At 40.8% G+C, this 18,443-nt stretch overlaps 1 protein-coding gene across 1 annotated transcript in view; it reads right to left on the bottom strand.

Moving 5' to 3' along the window:
* Positions 1-18,443, bottom strand: part of CTDP1 (CTD phosphatase subunit 1) — a 96,755-nt gene that overhangs the window by 54,507 nt on the left and 23,805 nt on the right. The window contains exons 6-10 of the mRNA XM_026034894.1: positions 17,890-17,980; positions 16,533-16,699; positions 13,857-14,942; positions 6,022-6,163; positions 4,050-4,280 (exon numbers count right to left, since the gene is read on the bottom strand). Of these exons, the coding sequence (XP_025890679.1) occupies positions 4,050-4,280; positions 6,022-6,163; positions 13,857-14,942; positions 16,533-16,699; positions 17,890-17,980 (1,717 nt within the window). The remainder of the gene's footprint in view (positions 1-4,049; positions 4,281-6,021; positions 6,164-13,856; positions 14,943-16,532; positions 16,700-17,889; positions 17,981-18,443) is intronic.

The raw sequence follows: 18,443 nt of genomic DNA on the forward strand, positions 1-18,443 counted from the left end.
ATAGCGGGCACAGCTGTGAAGTTCTGCATTCTGAAGCAGTGACCTGAGGMAATTCAAGTTAAGCTGAAGACTCCACCAGCAGTAAAAGTTAAGTTTAGATGGAGAGGTGTCCTTGTTGCACACACTGCTTCTATGATTATAGAGACAYACATGCTTTATTAAAAATAACTGTATTTGTATACTTAAGACTATCGGCAGATTTTCCCCCAGTATTTTCCAACTACTACTGGTTTAGAAGTATTGGGACTCCTCGAAGAATACCGAAGTAACAGAAAAATAAAAACCAAAGACTCCTGTGATGTTTGTTAGCCAACATTTTTATTTTACCAGAGAGGTGTTTCGAACTGCTCGTTACACCGATGGCAGCGTAAAGGACACGCGAGGCGGCCGTCGAGCGGCCCTGCCGGGCGGCAGAGCCTCCTGGGGCCCTTTCGGGYGCTCACGGGTGACCTGTGCAGTTTGGGGGCACTCGCCAGCCCCACGCGTGCCTGCCTTTTCAGGGGACCGGATCCACCCGGGCTGGGGATGAAGGCTGGGAGCGCCGGGCATGCTGCTTGCTCTGCCACAGGGCAAGGGCGACAACTGCACTAGCTTTGCCACCATGGGAGGCTGAGGAGCATCTGGAGGTCCAGCAAGCACTTGGGACTGGTACTTTGGGGTTTTTGTAGTCAAATTTGAAAATGTTAAGCAGAAAGTGTWATACTGAGCATGTAAATTAAGATTTGGAATTATACAAGTGACATTCATTAGCAAGAATCTCAAAGAATTTTCAGACACCAGTATCTTGAGCCGCCTGTTGCAACTACTGATGCCTCTCGATATTATCTACTGATTCCTCTCAATATTATCTAAAGCCAGAATGCTTCTTTTAGCTTCTTACATGTACATTATAACCATTTGCTCAACTTTGCCTCATGTCTTATTGAATGAATAGCATTCACTAAAACTGAACCTGCAAAACCATTTTGCCTTTATTCTTTTACAAGACACTATTTGCGTGGCTTCTCCTGGACAACGCTCAAATACTGCATTTCATGAACTATCACCCATTTAGACTGTAATTCCCAAACCAAAAGCAACCATTCCTAGAAGCCTCAYGGGTTCAAGTACAAGATCAAAACCTGGTCACAAAAAGCTGACCAAAACAGAACCATCTGCAATTTACTGGTGATAGTTCAGCTTCAAACCGTGTGTAGATACTTCAGTTCTATCATTTGCTAAATTAGTTGCTCTCCTGAAGYCATCTTCAAAGCAAAAAACACTGAACCCAACGTGAAATGAAACCCAACATGAATGGAGAACTGACACAGACTTTTATTCTACTCAAAATATGAAGCTCTTTTCAGCAACGCATCTCGTGGCAGCTTATGCTCTAAGCACAAGAAGGTCTGCTCTTACAGCAAGTCCCAACATCATTGCTACTATTTCTTCAGTGGTTTCTTCCCATGGTAGTGCAAGTTTGTTGATYGTTGTCTGAAATGTAGATAAAGGGTTTTTGCTTGTTTGTTTTAGAAATTAACACATCACTGCATGCTTTCGCCAGAAAAAGAACATTTTGACTAGTCATCCACAAGAGCAATTGGAGATATTATTGTAATCTTGTTTAATAAGGTATACTATAAAGATTTGAGATAGTTATTTTAAAATACCTACAACATTTGCAGACAGGCTTTTGTCAAAAAAAGTGCCCATAATGAAAGAYAGAAAAARAAAATTCTTTTAAATAAAATAAAGGAGATTCTATCTACATTGCTTTGGATTTTAATATGGCAGTATTCATTTTGCATCCAAAAGGACTTGGCACACTGAAAWGCTGAAACTTTGGTTAATTTGTATATAACAAGTGCTGGCTAAAGCTTTCACCCCTCTCCCCTGCCCTATATGAAGGGCTTGGCAGCTGCGAGTGTCAACTGCTGTATCCACCAGTGCCAAAATCCAATGACTTTGTCACAGGTACTGCCACCTTTCTGCAGGAGGTGAACATACGTGCAGAAGGTCTTGCAGGCCACAAAATAAATGGCCTTCTGCCAAGAAATTGTTACATTAAGGTTATTCTTGAGTCGAGCACCATGTTAGGGTTAGAACTGCCTCAACTCACTCTCAGCCCATGCACAGAAATACTCTTTACATTCATTTCTTTGTTACTTCTTCAACAGCCCTCACGCTCTGCACTCTAACTATACAGTACAGAACTTAGAGCAGGTTTTGGTTGCTGCTTTCCTTATAGACTTCACCAATATTTTCTTCAAGACAGCAACCCAATTTAAAGACAGCTGGACTGCTCTGAGGACTATAAATATGCTTCAATTTAGCAAACAGTGTTTACAGGTCAGTCATTTTACCGCTTGAAACAAATAAATAGGCAAAGAGTAGAAAGATTATTACCCAATGTAAGAAAGGGAACCAATTTAAGACTTCTGTTTCATTATGTAGTGAAGCTGGAACATTTACTAATAAGATCCAATTTCTTAGATTAAATCATGTGATCCTGAACACTCACAGGCAAAAAAAAMCGCATAAGTTCAATAAAACTGAAGTGTGTGTGTCGGGGGGGGATACAGTCTCCCTCCACTCCCCAAATCTGCCTGGAACTTGGAGAAACTTAGAACTAAGGCGCCAGCTAAARAATATTTTTCCACTTTTCCACAAAAGGATTAAATGAAGAAGGATCTCTACATTAAAGAAAAATATATTTAGGTGACAACATAATTTTTCATCACTTTTTGACAGAAAAAGGGAAGAACAGGCATTGAAAACTGCACTTTCTGAAGTATGGAATGATGCAGGCATTGAAAACTATGCTTTCTAAAGTATTGAATGATGCATTCATATGAATGTGAACTATCTCAGTGAAGCCTTTTAGAAGAGTCAAATGACAATCACACATGCACAGTCTTCCCATCCCTCCCCATTTCTTGACAAATTCCCTTTCTTAAAAAAAAAAAAAGCCTGCGTCTTGGCTATTTAAAGTTTTTTTCCTGTTCATTTAAAATGTCATAGTAAAATACAGATTTTAGACAGTTAAAAAAAATGAAAAGAGAAAATATTAAAGAGATTGGAAGGGAAAAGAAAAAAGAGTAATGCTGAAATAAGAAAAAGCCTTTAAAAAGTCCAAGTAGATTGGAGTAACTGCAATAGCAAGATACAGAAGAAACACAGTAAGACAGACTATGCACACAAAACTTTTACAAGTGATAAAACTGACAGGGAACAAAGAGATAAAAGTAGAAAACTGTGTGCGTTTACAATTGTGCTTTGCAGTTTTCACRTTGCTTGGGAGATCGAAATGCTTTGTAATAGCTGCTACAGTCTAACTGAATTTTATTATGAAATAAGCTACAACAGGATGCTTACTTTTTTGTCATTGGAGTCTGCAAGATTTGCTAAAGCCTTCGCAATTCCTCAGAACTAGATCTGTTATATGGTGAATTCTGAATGCATGTTAGAGAGAGATTTCACGCACCCAGAAAGCAAACCTGCTCCTCTTGCTTTAGCGTCTTGATTTAGTGATCTAAGAATTACTAAGTAGTATTCAATTTTACATTATTTAATAGCTCTCAATTAGCTACATTTCTCTTCTCCCACTGCTTATACTCCTCAAAGTAAAACRCTGGAGTAATCTCCCATCTGAAAAAGTAATTAAAAGGAAAACTTTACAAACAAAACCAAACACTGCGAGATACATTTAAGAAAATAATATGTTGGATTTGGATTTAAGAAACATTAGCCTGCCTCACTTGGGGGTGAGTGTAAAYCACCAAAAGAGAAAACATAGCGTGCGGTCTGTTATGTGCTCTAGAATAACTCAGACCTGAACGGTGGCACAAAGAACCTAGAAGTTCAAGTCACTAATTTCACTAAACCTACMTACTCACTTTTAGTCATTTCCTTAGGCTGAATATTACAAATTTATTTTTATAAAGTAAATAGAAAAAAAAAATCTAAAGCCAAGATGACAACCTGACCAAATGCAAACCCAGCAGCAGTTCAATTTAAAGCACAACATCTGGAAACACCACTGAGGAGCTGCTTAGCTAGGCCTTACGCACCTGAAGGACGAGTGTTCGCCGTGGACGGGCAAGGTGAGGGGCGGAGCTGGGGACTGGATGTACAGGGAGTGCGCGGGCGGCGGCGAGCCCTTCCTGATCAGCTTGCCGGTGGTGGGGTCGTACAGGCGCACCTCGGGGCCCGGCTGCGACTTGGGATGGATGGGCGTCGGGTGAAACAGAGCCGTCGGGAAGGCGCTGTGAGCGTCAGGAAACGTGGCAGGGCTGTTCTCTCTGTCGGGTAAGGTTCGGAAAAAAAGGGATTTATAAAYTGAAACGCACTATCTTTAACGCACATGGCAGATGACTGGTATTTCTTTTCTCTACACGAAAAAGTAGGGAGGAAGAAAAAAGTAAAARATTTCTCTGGAAATCTTCCCATCTCTTCTTCCCCACCGTGAAAATATCATTGAATTTAAAACAGAAAAATGCAAATGTCATATTAACATCATTTAAAAAAATGATTAAAGACATCTTAAAATAGCCTTAAATATAAAGTTACTGAAGTTGCTTCTGGAGTATCAAATACACAGTTAATCATAGTTAGCATGATAATCTGCATATATGCTACTAGCACAAAAGCATGCCTTTGTTGAGGATCTTAGCTCTTCAGCACAACTCAGAAAATTATTACATGGTATTAATCAGGAAGTCATCCAGTTCAATTGTTAGCATACCAAATCATTTTAAAGCACAGCTTTAGAAGTGCCAATAAAAATACTGAGACATCAGTCTGCACAAGTCACCAATATGACATACTATGCACTTTAGATAAAGGACCACAAAAAGAAAAAGAGAAATAAAATCATAAAAACTGAAGTTTTTCATATATGCTTTCAAGGACTACCCTTCTCAAACAGTATTGCTAAAGAATCAACATTTACAGTCAACCAATTCAAAACTTCCTTAAACCCCMAAACTTAAAAATATAATCCTCAAAATACAAAGTGTTCTCAGGTCCTAAGTGAATGCCATTTATTCCCAATTTTTAGGGACGCTGGGTGTCTGTCTACTCCCCCATTCAATCAGCAATCTCATTTTCAGGTGTTTCTACTTTTGGTGCACTTGTGTTTCATTTTGCTCTCCAAGGGACAGCAYCTTGCAGGCAGAAAGCAAATCTTTAGCTAACGTCTAGCTTATTCAGTCCCTCAGTAACCAACATATTAATTACTTAAATGCAGAAAACCCAGCATACTRCATACCTCCCTGTTCAAACCTAGGAGTAAACAGCCTCTGCTAGGCTTGCAGAGTGCTTTATGCARATCTACTAAAACAAGTCAAGAAGTAAAAGCTGAAACTACACTATCTTGTMATGAGTTTTTAGCCATTGCCCTTCCTAGAGCAGACTGCTCTTAGCAGCCTTYGACTTTCTTTTTGTTCATGTCATTCTTGACTCTCATTTTTATGTGCTGTCCTCCTATTGTCATCATTTTTCACCCTTTTTCTTTAAACTCTCTATCTTAGCACCCTAAAACCTCTATGTGCTCTCTTACTATTCTTTCTGTCCCCATAACTTGCTTCCAGATTTTGCTCCTCTTCCACCCCACTTTGTTTTTGCTTCTCTAGGTTTCTCCAACTGCCTCACTGTAGGACTCAAAAAATCCTACAGACTTCAGCTGTGCAAGGGTATCTGTATCTTCCCGCTCAGCCTCACTTGGCAGAAGGGATGATGCTCCTGCCCCTTGGGAGCATTCCTTGTGCATTACCTGGGGCGGTGAGGTGGGCCACTTCTGATGAGTACTGCTAACAAACTCAGCTGCCTAGGAAACCGAACCCTGCTCGCTGCTGAGCTGCCTCTCAGCTCCTTGGCCGTGTTCAGTTTACGTTGCACAGGAAAAGATAAAAACAGAGGGGCTCTTTCATAAAGATCTGCAAACATCACAGAATTCTTGTCTTGTTGGTTACTTTGATTTTCCAGCTGCAATAACAAGGTATTTGATTGTTATATCCTCCATTCCTCTAAGTCCCCATTTACCTGTGTGTTTTGTTGTAGTCATCCTTCAAGGGAAAAAGCTGTTCCTCAACCTTGTCCCACCGCTCCAAGCAGCTCCACAGCCAGTCAGGATTTACAACATGGAGGTCTTTGCAGTCCTGAGCTTGTCTTACTTTTTCTGTGCCTATTATGAAGCCAAGCACAACATTACAGCGTTCCCAGACACAGAAAAGGCAGTTTTAGGTGCACATCAGTTTTGTGATGAATCTTAGAGAGACGAAGACCSCTCCCACCAACACACCCAATGAGACAAACCCAGCTGATAAAGAGTGAGACATTACATGGCATGTCAAGTCCTCGGTCTCAAGCTGGGTGAAGGTATTTACTGTTAGTACCAGAAGGAATTCTGCTGAAATCAATTCCAGCAGAAAGCCTCTATGTTTTCCTGCTAGCTAAACAAACAGCAGTACAATTTGTTTTTTTCTTATTGCATCTTCATTTAGATTCATTTGGCTCTAATAAGCAGCAGCTCCTCCCTGCTAGTGCTTCCCATACCAACTCACCATACAATGGCTCCTACGTGCGTGCACGGGAGCTGCTGCCCRCAGGCGACACTACCACACAGCAGCCAGTTCTCCCGCCGCTCCAACTCGGAGCAGACATGGGATCACTCAGTGCCAAGGGGGAACAAGGACTGCTCTGTTCGGCAGCACACAGCCGCAGCAGGCTGGTGTGAAGGGCACATGGAACCATCGGCAGAGCGATGAGGCAGCAACGGGGGGATCTCAAATCTGCCTTCTGGAAGCAGCCAGCAGAGAGCAAACGCTGCTCGGGCAAGGGCGGCGAGCGAAAGCAGCCCACGGCAGGGGCAGCTCATCTCACAGTGCTGCTGCTTCCCAGGAACAACCCACTGTCCAAGTACTGCTAYAGAAGTGTTCGCACAGTACTGTGCCTATATGACACAGTGTATGTGCARCATAAACCTACCTATAGTGTTTACATTGTATCACAAAAAAAWACCTGAAATCAGTTATGGTATTTATTTCAGCACTGACTGAAGAGAAACAGCAGAGGGGCTTAATGGTAGGAGACAAAACTACATAATGTCAGTGAAGCACTAGCGGATAAAAGCAAAAGGGGAAAGTATATGAATATGTATGAATTGATGACCTCCTGGCAGAAGGCCATTCCACTTCCTTTGCTTCCTTTTTGTTTCGTCCCTATCATTAAYGCTCAAGAAAAAACAAAACACTGCAGCTTAAAACACTCAGCAAGAACCACCCCTTGTTGACATTGCGTCTTTGTGGAATGGCATTTAAATACACCTAACACTGCAAAACATCTGTTTAGAAATGAGGAACAAAAGGAGACTTTTGGGACCTGAAGGCACAACTTGCTTTAATACCTTTGTGTTTCCCCAAGTTAAAAATTTTGCTCTGTGATCTGGAAGCAAAGAATGTTTCACATGGTACCACTCAAGGAGGGCCCACCAGCACTATACAGCAACCCTGGGCTTTCCTGCTCCAGATACTCACATAAAACCACAACTTAACAGCCCAACAGTCCAGACTACCTTAACCTACTTGCCTAGGAAATCAGTTGAATATTTTTAAAATATTAAAGTTTACTCTATTTTAATTAATATTAAAACATTCAATATTAATTTGGTTATTAGAATTTATCATTTAAAGCTACAACTTTTTGAATCTTTAGTCTATTCTTGTGCCTTCAAGAATGAAGTCTCAATAGAAAAAAACCAAAAACCAGAATGATTCTGACAAGGAAGCAGACACAGTAATTTATGTCACAYATTTAAACTCAAGAGGACAGCAATTAATTCGATGGTTTCAACAACATTCCCTGGAGTTTAATCTGCAAGGCTGCCATTTAACAACACAACAACTTTTTTTTTTTAAATCAAAAATTAAAGGTCTTGACTTTCTGTATTTCTGCACATTAGAAGCACCGGTTAGCAGCCCTATTTACCCCCTACATGAAGCCTGGCCCTGGAGCTGCTGGGGGACAGGAATAAGCTGCAGTTCCTGGGGGATGAAGCTCCCTGCTTACATGGGAGCAGCTGCAGCACATGAAGCAGAGGGAAGGGGACCCCCCTCCTCCGCAAGGCCATGGGAGCTCCCGTTTCCCTGCTTGGCTTCCTCAATACAGGCCCCTGTCCCACAGCAATAGGCTACTTGCTTTCCCTGTGCAAGCAGGTTCTTTCTAAATCTCAGTCCATGAGAGAACATTTCTTAAAGATCTGCTGGGCATCTCACACTCATTCCACATTCAGCAGTAAAATCAATCTATTTTGCAGTTAAGGTGCTAAGAGTTAAAGCTTAAAACCTCTCTCCATGCAAATATATTTGTAAATAACAACAGCTGTTAAATTAGGAATAGAATCTAATGAAGAATAATTGAGTCCTTAAAAGTGAAGCTCTAAGCCACAAACAACTTACAAAGGCTGCATTTTAAGCTCTGTTGTGAAGAATACAAACACTGCCRAACAAAAACTCATTGGAAAAATTAACCTTACAACTGCAGTAATGTTAATGCCAGCACATATRTGCTGCTCAGGAGGTTATAACTGGCAAAAAAGCAGAAGTCTCGCAGACACCTCTGGAAGGTCAGCACACCCAGACTGTTCATTCCCTTTCATTCAAGAAATCTCTGTTTTCTAATTAATCTTCAGTTACAGAAACAATTAGTAACTTGGAGCACYTTCATGAAACATCACCTATGCTGTCAGAGGCTGCTTCCATAGAAAGCTTTTACTTTTTTTTTTTTTATTTTTTAGGTAAGTTTATTAGGAATTGTGGAAATGCCTGATATTAGCAACAGTTTGGTGCAAAGTTCTATTTAATTCACATATGAGAAGTTCCTGGAGAAAACGGGGGAAGAAAGGAGAATCACATTAAGAGAATTGGGGGGGAAAAAAAGATTAAAGAGAATTTAAAAATATTTGGATGAAAGGTAAAAAAGAAGAAATGATAATATGAACGAAGAAATGAGACAATAGCCATTTTGCAAAGGGTGTTGAGAGCAGGTTTGTAAGCACRAAAGTTTTAGGAAAAAAAGCAACAAAACAAAGAAATCCAATATGAAGTTAGACACTCACACCTGTGCTAGTAGTAGATGCCAAATAAAACATCAGTCACAACTAGCAACAGCATCCTGAAAATGAAAAGACACCTGGAGCGGACCGGAACACCGTGTCCAACGGACACAAGAAGGCTCTCRCAACCACCCAGAGAGCTTAACCTTTATTTGCTTCGTGCAGGCAGGCTCTGTTCTGAAAGCCTGAAGAGTCATCCCATTTCTTGCTACATCTGTTTAGTAAAAACATGTAGTTTGACCAACTAAAGACATCCCTGCTCCTTTTGAGCTGCACTGTGAGGAACCTGAACGGGAACTAGGAAAGCAGACCCTTAGATCTTACTAAGTCTGTGCAGTAGTCCAGCCATTTTTAAGACAGAAGTTATTAATCTATCCAAATAAAAATACTGCTAATGCAGCAAAGAACGGAAGCATCCAGATGGCTGTAAAAACTAGAGAAATTCTGTTTTTCTAAAACTATTYGTTTGCAGCACTGTCTTCCAATCACCTTTCTCTCTTGTCAAATTTTAGGCTAAAATTCTTCCACAAAGTTAAAAAAGGCACACGTGCTTTTTATAGGAAGAAGCTAAGCTCTAAGGTCCTTTAGGTCCTCTAGGGTCCTAAGGACCCCCTCAGAGGACAGGTCTAATTCCTGTCCTCTGCGCAGGTACAACTAAGAGTTCATAGTATTACCATTAGTTTCAATATTTACAATCAGTAAAAGAGGAGACAATTTAGCCCTTTTTTTCCTAAAATCTAGTCCCTCTCTATAAGGAACACAGCACCTGAAGCTGTTAGCTTGCAAAGTTCCYTGGAGCTAATGGCAAGTTCTGTGCAGCCAAACAACCATCTCACATAGATTATTTTATGATCACACATGCAGATTTTATAACACATGYGCAAAACAAACAAGCAAAACCTTTTTGATTCTTAGGGAAAATGTAACATGGTATTAACTGCGGCATAAGAAACCCCTCCAAACTATTGACTGTGCCCAGACACACAAAGCCTGAGACCATGACCATTCTCCCTCATAAAGAAAAAATAAATAACACCCAAGCCAACACAAACTGATCAACCAACACCACATCCCATGAGCAAACACAGACAGAAGCCACCACAGAAAAGGCTGAGGTCGGGCTCACCAACTCTGCTACTGAACACAACTGCTTTCTGCAGCTCTTCCTCAGGTCGCACAGTTTCACTGCAGCAGGTGGTCTCAGCCACAGCACCAAGTACGCGAGGCACTTAAGCAACCTAGTTAAACGGGGCCTAAACTTTATGGGTAAGAGGAYTAAGGAGCGGTGCTGTGACACCTCGTTCACATGAGCGCACGGCACAGCCCAGCGGCGGGAGCTGCCGGACAGGGCGGCAGAGGATTGATGCCCACATCCCGAGCCTCCCGGGCAGCCTGGCTGGCGGTCCTGTGAGCTGAACACCCAAGCACGCTCAGCACAGAGACCCTCCAAAAAGGAGGCCAGCTTGCAGCCTTGAGGTGACACCACGATGACCCCAAACGTCAACAGAAGCAACCAAAAGATTCATTGCAAAAGTAGCCTCCCTGTTCCAATGGATCAGAATCAACCTATCTTTACAGCAACGTCAACTAGCTCCTAGGTATTTTTTGGAAAAGCTCATTTCCAGAAGTTTGTTGCTCCTCATACCTTTTTTTAAACAAGTCTTCCTGCTTTACGGTCAAATCCTGAAGTTCCGCTTCAGCAGCATTAAGCTAAGAAAAACCCCTATAGACTTYAGTGTTTCCTCCTACAAGAGTTAGGTGAACTGTCCCCAATCACTTCAAGTCCTAAATCCTCCTCTATCTGACTTGACATCGATTTCTTCCTTTCGTTATTTCATCTGGTATACTCTGCCCTCTTCCCCAAAGGAAACAGCATTTACCCCTCCACCTGCTGCAGTTTTAAGAGTCTGTAGTTCACTACAGGCCAACTAATGCACAGTCAGCATCTAAAAGAGCTTGTGGGTGGGAGCCCTAGCTCTGCTGTGGTTAGTGCTGCCACCTGGATACCTTGTCACAGCTGGAGGGTGGGAGGGACAGGACGGAACAACATGGTGCAGCCCTCCCACAGGAGCCAAGTCAACAGCCTCCAAATAAATTTAAGATATTCCCTGCTTTTCTCCCTTTCACCAGCAACTGGACATACTTCACATACTTCAGCTGATTTCCACCGGGGCCAGAGATGTGACACTTCATGGTTTACCTGCACTCAAACACCTGCAGAAGTCACCTGCTGCCTGACACGAGAGAACAACCACRCTGACAGCTTGATCATTCTACCAGCTGCTGTCACAGCACCCAAGTTGCACCCTTGAAAATCTTTGATCAAAGGGCTGTGTTGCCTTCCTGAAGCGAGGAGACACACCACCACYACCACCACACGAGAGCGGGGAGAAGGAAAGCTTCAGTTGCACCAGCCTCCCCCACCAAAACCAAACCCACACCACAAGTGGCCCACCAGCACCTTTCAAAAGCAGCAAGGGAAGCACATATGTATTAGGACTCTAGACTACTCCATTGCCACTATTACAAAAGAAAAGAGTTACTTAGTAGTGATAAAAGGACCAGAGTCTTGCTCTTCAGGCTGAAAACGTGGCCAATTAAGGGAGTGCTTTTGGAAGAGGCCAGGGCGGTTCTTCCTTTCGGCTTCCCAACRCGGCCAGGAAAGGTCTGTCCCCCGGAAGCACAGGGGTTCCATTCTGCTCCTTTCCACTCGGGATCTCTAGCTTTAAGTGGTTGTCCACATTCAAACAGATTTTCCAATATCAAGTGCAATACCCGAATTATTTAACTCGGAGATTCCAGGTCTTGGAAAAAAGTCAACAAAAAGGCATCCATCCTCTAATTTTTAATGGTGATATATGTACCAAAAATACGCAAAGTATTAATAAATTTATATATTATAAAAGTATAATATAATTAAAGCCTAAAGTTAATCTATTGTCCATATTAATATATCTTAAAACAGTGGGCGATTCATTGAGGATGGGCAGGCAGTGAAGAATTTGCTTAAAAAGTAGAACATAGAATTTATACATTTATACGCACACGCGCGCCCACAATAAAATTGTACAGCCCAGGAACAAGCAACTGCTTCTCACTGTTGCATACTATATAACTTATCCTAATTTTGAGTAACTTCTCCTTGAGAAGTGGATATGTGTGTGTGGAGGAAGAATTACATTTACGCTTACAGTTTTACTACACAATGGAAGAGATGCATCCCACGTACATCGACATTAAAGAACCATATGGTGCAAGACAGACTGTGAAAAGCCAGGAAATTTAATCTGCTGGGCACTTAAAACTAAGAGATTGCTTTTGTCTTCCCACTATAGCCATATCCTTCTTTCTGTGCTRTAAGAAAAGGCAAGCTATCACGAAACAAATCTCATTCACAAGGTTGGAATCGCTGCATTTCCTGYTGAAAGATCAACTAGACGAATACTTGGAGGCAAAGCAGCTCTGAAATGAAGCATTTTAGGATCTAAAACTTCAAAGACTGAAGAGCTGCACAGAAGTCATACTGATAACCACCACATCCAGTTACGTATGACAAACAGAAATCTTGGATGATAAAATTGGTATTATTGCAGTTCTGAAAGAAAGAGCTATTCAGTAACTTCACAAGAGTGTGAGTGTACAAAACAGATACCTCTACTACCCTGAACACTTCACATTTGCTATTTCAACTATCACACCTTCCCACATAAGAATCCAAACGATTTTCTGTGAAGCTTATCCCAATTTCATCTGAATTTAGATGATGCTTTACTACCAACAGCATATTATCAACAGCCAAAGAATTGATAAGAATTTTAGTTCACTGTAGGTTGGTCAGTACTGCTTTTATTGCGCTACGATTTGGCTAGATCAGTGTTGCAGTGCCTTCTTGCTACAGCAGGCAATGAAGGGCTCCGTGCACCTTTCATCACTAAGACTGTCCACTGAGATGACTGTAAGGAGAGCTGAGTTTACACTAGTCTAGCACAGATGTCTAGCACAGATGCAGCCTTACTGCTATTTTGGCACAACAAAAACTGGTAAACTGACAGGTTTTAATCCACCAAGTGACACAAGTAACCTTAACACTACTCAGAACGATAGGTGTGGAAATAAGGAATGGCAACTATCCATTACAATGGTACACTCCTAACCATTACAGCTACCCAAAAATTTCTGTGAAATATGCAACATGTAAGAGTGCAGCTAAGCTCTCTGACATCTACCATGGCACAACACCCAYCAGGTGCCCTGCACACAAAACAGTCACGGGCAACACCATCGAATTCTAGCCTTCYGAAATAATTTCTTTGTATTCCATACAAAGTAAAACTGAAGAACTGCAGGTAAATATCCGTGAAAGCAGGAAGGGATAAGTTACTATAGCTTTATAGCAAGACCAGCATAAATTTGTCTGTGTTACAAACATTGAAGTTTCGATTCTCAAACACTTATTATCACCAGCTCTTTAACCAAGAAGTGAGAGATGCTGGACTACAACAGTTTAGTGGGTCCTACTTTTAACAATTAAAAAACATCCTTGATACAAAAAGGGGTAGAAAACCCTTTAAATAAAAAAAAAAATAAACCAGCTTCTCATTGGCTTTTAGGACAATCTCCCCTCTAATTTAAATTCCACCTCAGTTACATTAAGGCTTGTCGCTTATAAAATACAACTAAACAAAAAGCCGCACAGCTCAAGGCAAGAATAAACCGTAACCGGGGAAAATAAGTTGCTTGCAAAACTTAAGACTCATATAYCTACCTGTCCTTGCTGCAATGAGATGGGTTGCTTTGTCAGGGTCATCAGCACCTAGTGCTAGGTTCTTCACTATTTTAGCTCCAAGGGCTGTTGCATGGTAGTGTTCCCGTGTTTTCTCRATGGGAAAATTTGTTGGGTAGAGTCCACTAAATATTATGGTTACATCGGCCAACACTTTACTTTTCAGTTCTGGCACTATTTTTCTGATGTCTGGAATCTCCTCAATCTCCTTTTTCAGGTATTTATCATACTTTGTATAATAATCAGTGTGAACCCGAACAAGGATTTCTTCGAGGTATATTAGATGGTCATCGTCATCTGTATCATCCTCATCCTCCTCTTCCTCCATACTCTGGTCTAAGGACTCGCCCATTGTAAATCCAGACTGCTCACTGATCTGGGACTCTGTTTCAGTTTCCTTCTTGTCTGTGCACCCGTTTCCTGAGTCACAGAGACTTTCCTGCTCACTCTCTTCTTGCGCTTCAAGATCAACAGGTTTGTCGTGGGCATTTTCACCGGGTAGAGATTTTGTGTCCTCAGAATGGTTCACCTGGCCATCCTTTTTCTCACTCGCATCAGTGCGACCGCCTTGCTGTAAATTTTCATCCTGCAGAGGTTGTTTTGATTTTTTCCAGCTTCTCTTTTCCTCATTGTCACTGTCCGATACAGAAGCGGATGACTTCCTGGCATCCGCTCCACCCTCACTTTCACTGTCACTAGACAGCTCAAAGTCCAAGTCATTTGTTACCTTGTCTTGGATTTGCTGCTTCTCCAAGACCGTCCTATTATCTGGTTCTGAAGAAATCTCCGATTCCTTCACACTTGTCAGCTCGTCAGCAACCGCGCTCTCTGTTTTGCCATCGCTGCTATCATTCAAGGAGCCCTCAGCATTAGCTCGAACGCTGGAATTCAAACCCCAGTCGGATGTTTCACTGCTTACAGCAGTACTACCATTTGTAGTGCAAGTGTCCTTGGCAGCTTTGAGGCCATTGCTTCGTTCTTCTATACATGTAACAYTCTTGATTTCTTCAGCATCTTTTGCTGATGTCACTGTTGAATCCATTGCCTCTGGCTTTGCTGAGTGGTTTACTAGAACACAAGAAGGTATGAAATAAAACACTCATTTTTAAAACTTATCATTTCTAACACTTATCAGAAATTGATTCCATTTCCCTTTCCACAAGGAAACGTGGACAGTCAAACTTCCCTATGCTTAAGAATGATGACTAGCATTTTCCAAGTTGTTAAGAAATTTTAAGTGTCTTTAACTATTGCTAGTACTAGAAAACCCTACATGGAAACAAACGTTCGCAGAGGGGCAGTGTAAGTAGCCTTATCACACAGGCCATAAGTAATTATTTGTCAACCTTGCATACTTCAAAAGATTTATCTGGCAGCACTACTTTGAGGACCAAATGTCAGGACAATTAAACTACTTTCCCAAAGGCTACAGTGAAAAAATGGGAGTGGGAAGGAAATCCTAAAACAAAGTTATCATTCCAGAAAGTCCCAATCCAGAGCATTAACTATAAAGAATGAATTTCTTCTGCTTTCCTGTACTGTCTGTTTTCCTAACTAAAATTATTGTTTAAAAATTGGAAAAATATATACATCGTAACACTAAAAAGATCCCGTTCAAGCTCTGTTGGAGATCCTGCTGAAAGGCAAGGAAAGTATAATGAACTGAAAGGAAGAACAGTAATTTTAAGTTATGTTTTCATCAAACGCCTGCAGATGAAGTGAGAGAATCCAAAGAAACATCCGAAGAGTCGACTTCAAACCTTCTTTGCCAGGAATACTGGGAAGAATGGCCACACTTTGGCCCTCTGCCTGTCCTGTGAGCAACACGAACAAGAGCGGAGAGCCCATGTCAGGGCAACCTGACTCTGCCTGAAAACACCGTAATCGTTACTGTGTTGGACATCTCTAATTCAACAACAAAGTGCCACCATATGCATTAAAAAAAAAAAAAAATTAAAGGCTAACCTGGAAAAAAAAATCTGCAATTATTTCTTAGGCACTGCCTTTCAAACCCATTTTTCCCCCAAATTAATACTAATGTAGTAGCGTATACGTTCTAAAATCCACTATTTCTATTTTCCTSTCAAACCTGCTGAACATAAGATTCTTTTGTGAAATGCTAGAACAGTACATTAGACATTAAAATCCCTAACAAATTTTATTAGCATGATTTAAGCAGGGAGGTAAGCAGAGCCAAAAGCTTCACTTCCAGCAGCACATGAAGAAAAGAATTTATGAACTATTACTCCAAAAGCTGGGAGGGAAGAAGAGAGAAGGAAGAAAGAAGAGAAAGCTGGTTTCCATACCACATACAAGAAATAAACTGCATTGTCAGAAGTACATGGGAAAAGAATTGTAAATAAAAAAGCTTATTCACATGTCCTCCTCAGCAAATTGTTGAGCAATTTGATGTATTTTTGTATCAGTCTCTAAGAGCAGAAATGCTTTTACCAGTATTGCACTCTTGCTGCTGCACCCCACGAGGAGAAGAGCTATGAATAATCCCCAGCCCAGTCTCACTGAACCACGTGTGCGTGCGCTGCAGCCTCGCATCACTCGCCTGCCCCAGCAGCACCACCAGCAAAACCTCCACCACGACTTATGTCAGTCACACCTGCCAAAGCAGACAGGGGCATAAAAAGCTTACAGATTAATTACCTTTCTTCTTCATTTGAATTTCCCTTGATCCAGGAGGTGCATTAATATCTCCTATCCCCTGGAAGTACACGTATTTCTTCACAGTTATCAAATTGGGTGCAAACTTCCAGACATCCTCTCTGTCATCAATGATGCAAACCATGGAGTCTCCACATGGGAAGAGATCTCTAAGAGAACAGATAATATGATTAATCTAGTTTTAGAACAGAACACTATACATAAATAGTTTTTATTGAGATTCTGCTGTACTGGATACATGTCTGCTGGACATACAGTTTATATATGAGTAACTTCTGAAAAAATCAGCAATGCTACTAAAGTTAAAATATAAAATTCAACAAAAATATAATATTCAACAAAAGTTGACAAGTTGACTTCTGACAAGTTAGAAGAACTTGTCTTCTAGAAAAACAAGCTTTAGTAAAYGCAGAATTTGACAATATTTCAGTCCAGTTTTCACATGATGTTTATCATGATTTGCACAGCACAGAAGCAACTATTGCATAGACAATATGCTATCCCTTATGTAAAAGTAGGAGAAATAAAACAGCAACAGTTTTTAGGGAATTGATTCCTTCAAGCCAAGCCAAAGCAAAGAATTATACGTATATGCAGAAATAGCTATATTTCTAGCAGGTGGAAGCACAGTACTCAAGACATATACATGCGCCTGAAAACATTAAGGCACAGCAAAAAGCTGCTTATTTGCTATAGCTAGATAGGAAACTTAATCATTTCTAATCTAGGATGATGAAATAATAAACAGGTCCCTAAAACAATCTTGGTTTTATCCTCTGAAAAAGAGGAGAACCTGTATCTAGACTAGAATATGAATTCAAGTTTCTAGATGACCCAATTTCAAGAACCACTGCAGAACAGAAGCTCAGAGACGTATAGTATTCTGGCTTTCAGATGTGCTAGATACTCAATTATGAAAACCTCGGCCAGAATTCTGGTTTAATTAAAACAAAAAAACCTTACATATACACATAAACACAACATAAAAACCATTATACAAGATCATAAGCTATAAGAAAGAAAAAGAAAAACTATAAACTACAAATTGCATCAAGACTCACTGCCCCAGCATCACAGAAAACATTAAGCAGATGAGTTGCTGTAATACCCAGCATCTCACTTTCACTAAGATAACGTGGTTCTTTAAGAATCAGGTAAGGGAGGACTATAAATATCTTAAAAATAGAGGGAGTCATTTCTATTTTATTGACTCTGCATGTGCAGGGGGGTTGGACCGGATGATCTCTACAGGTCCCTTCCAGCCTTAAGGATTCTATCATTCTACGACAGTATTCTACCTCTTATTTGCTCCCGTTTCATTTAAGATCCATATACGTACCTAAGATTCCCAGTTTTTGAAAATGGATCAATACATTCATCTCTTGACAATATCCGATGAGAAAAAAGCTTCTTTTCAGGATCCAAAAATCCTTTTGAAAGAAGAGAGTACAAAGTTAATGCTCAGGTCATTCGCCCCTTGTTCATTTTACATGTGAATACGCAATACAGCTGTTTTAAATCATGCAATAATAGTTTTGACAATTTCAAAATAAAGATATAATATGCGGTAAAAGGTAAGCACAGTGGACCAAATATTTTTAACTAATTCAATGGGATTAATACTAAAAAAAAGAATTTCCTTTCAACATAGCACTGATTTTGGAGTTAATTAAATCTGTGACATCCAGATGAATTAGGCCAAAGGAAAGAGATACAGCAGTTGATAGACATGATTTTTGCAGCTTGCATTTATATCCCTACAGGTGGTACTTTCAAACTAAATGCTCTGCTTAGCTCATCATGCCTAGGGACTGCAGGAAGTCTCACAAGAGTGGGCCGTGTGCTGCACTACGCAAGCACAACGGGCAAACGTTACGGGGCAGATTCAGCCGC

This window comes from Nothoprocta perdicaria, unplaced genomic scaffold (genome assembly GCF_003342845.1).
Source record: "Nothoprocta perdicaria isolate Ctin4 unplaced genomic scaffold, notPer1 scaffold_151, whole genome shotgun sequence".
NCBI lineage: Eukaryota > Metazoa > Chordata > Aves > Tinamiformes > Tinamidae > Nothoprocta > Nothoprocta perdicaria.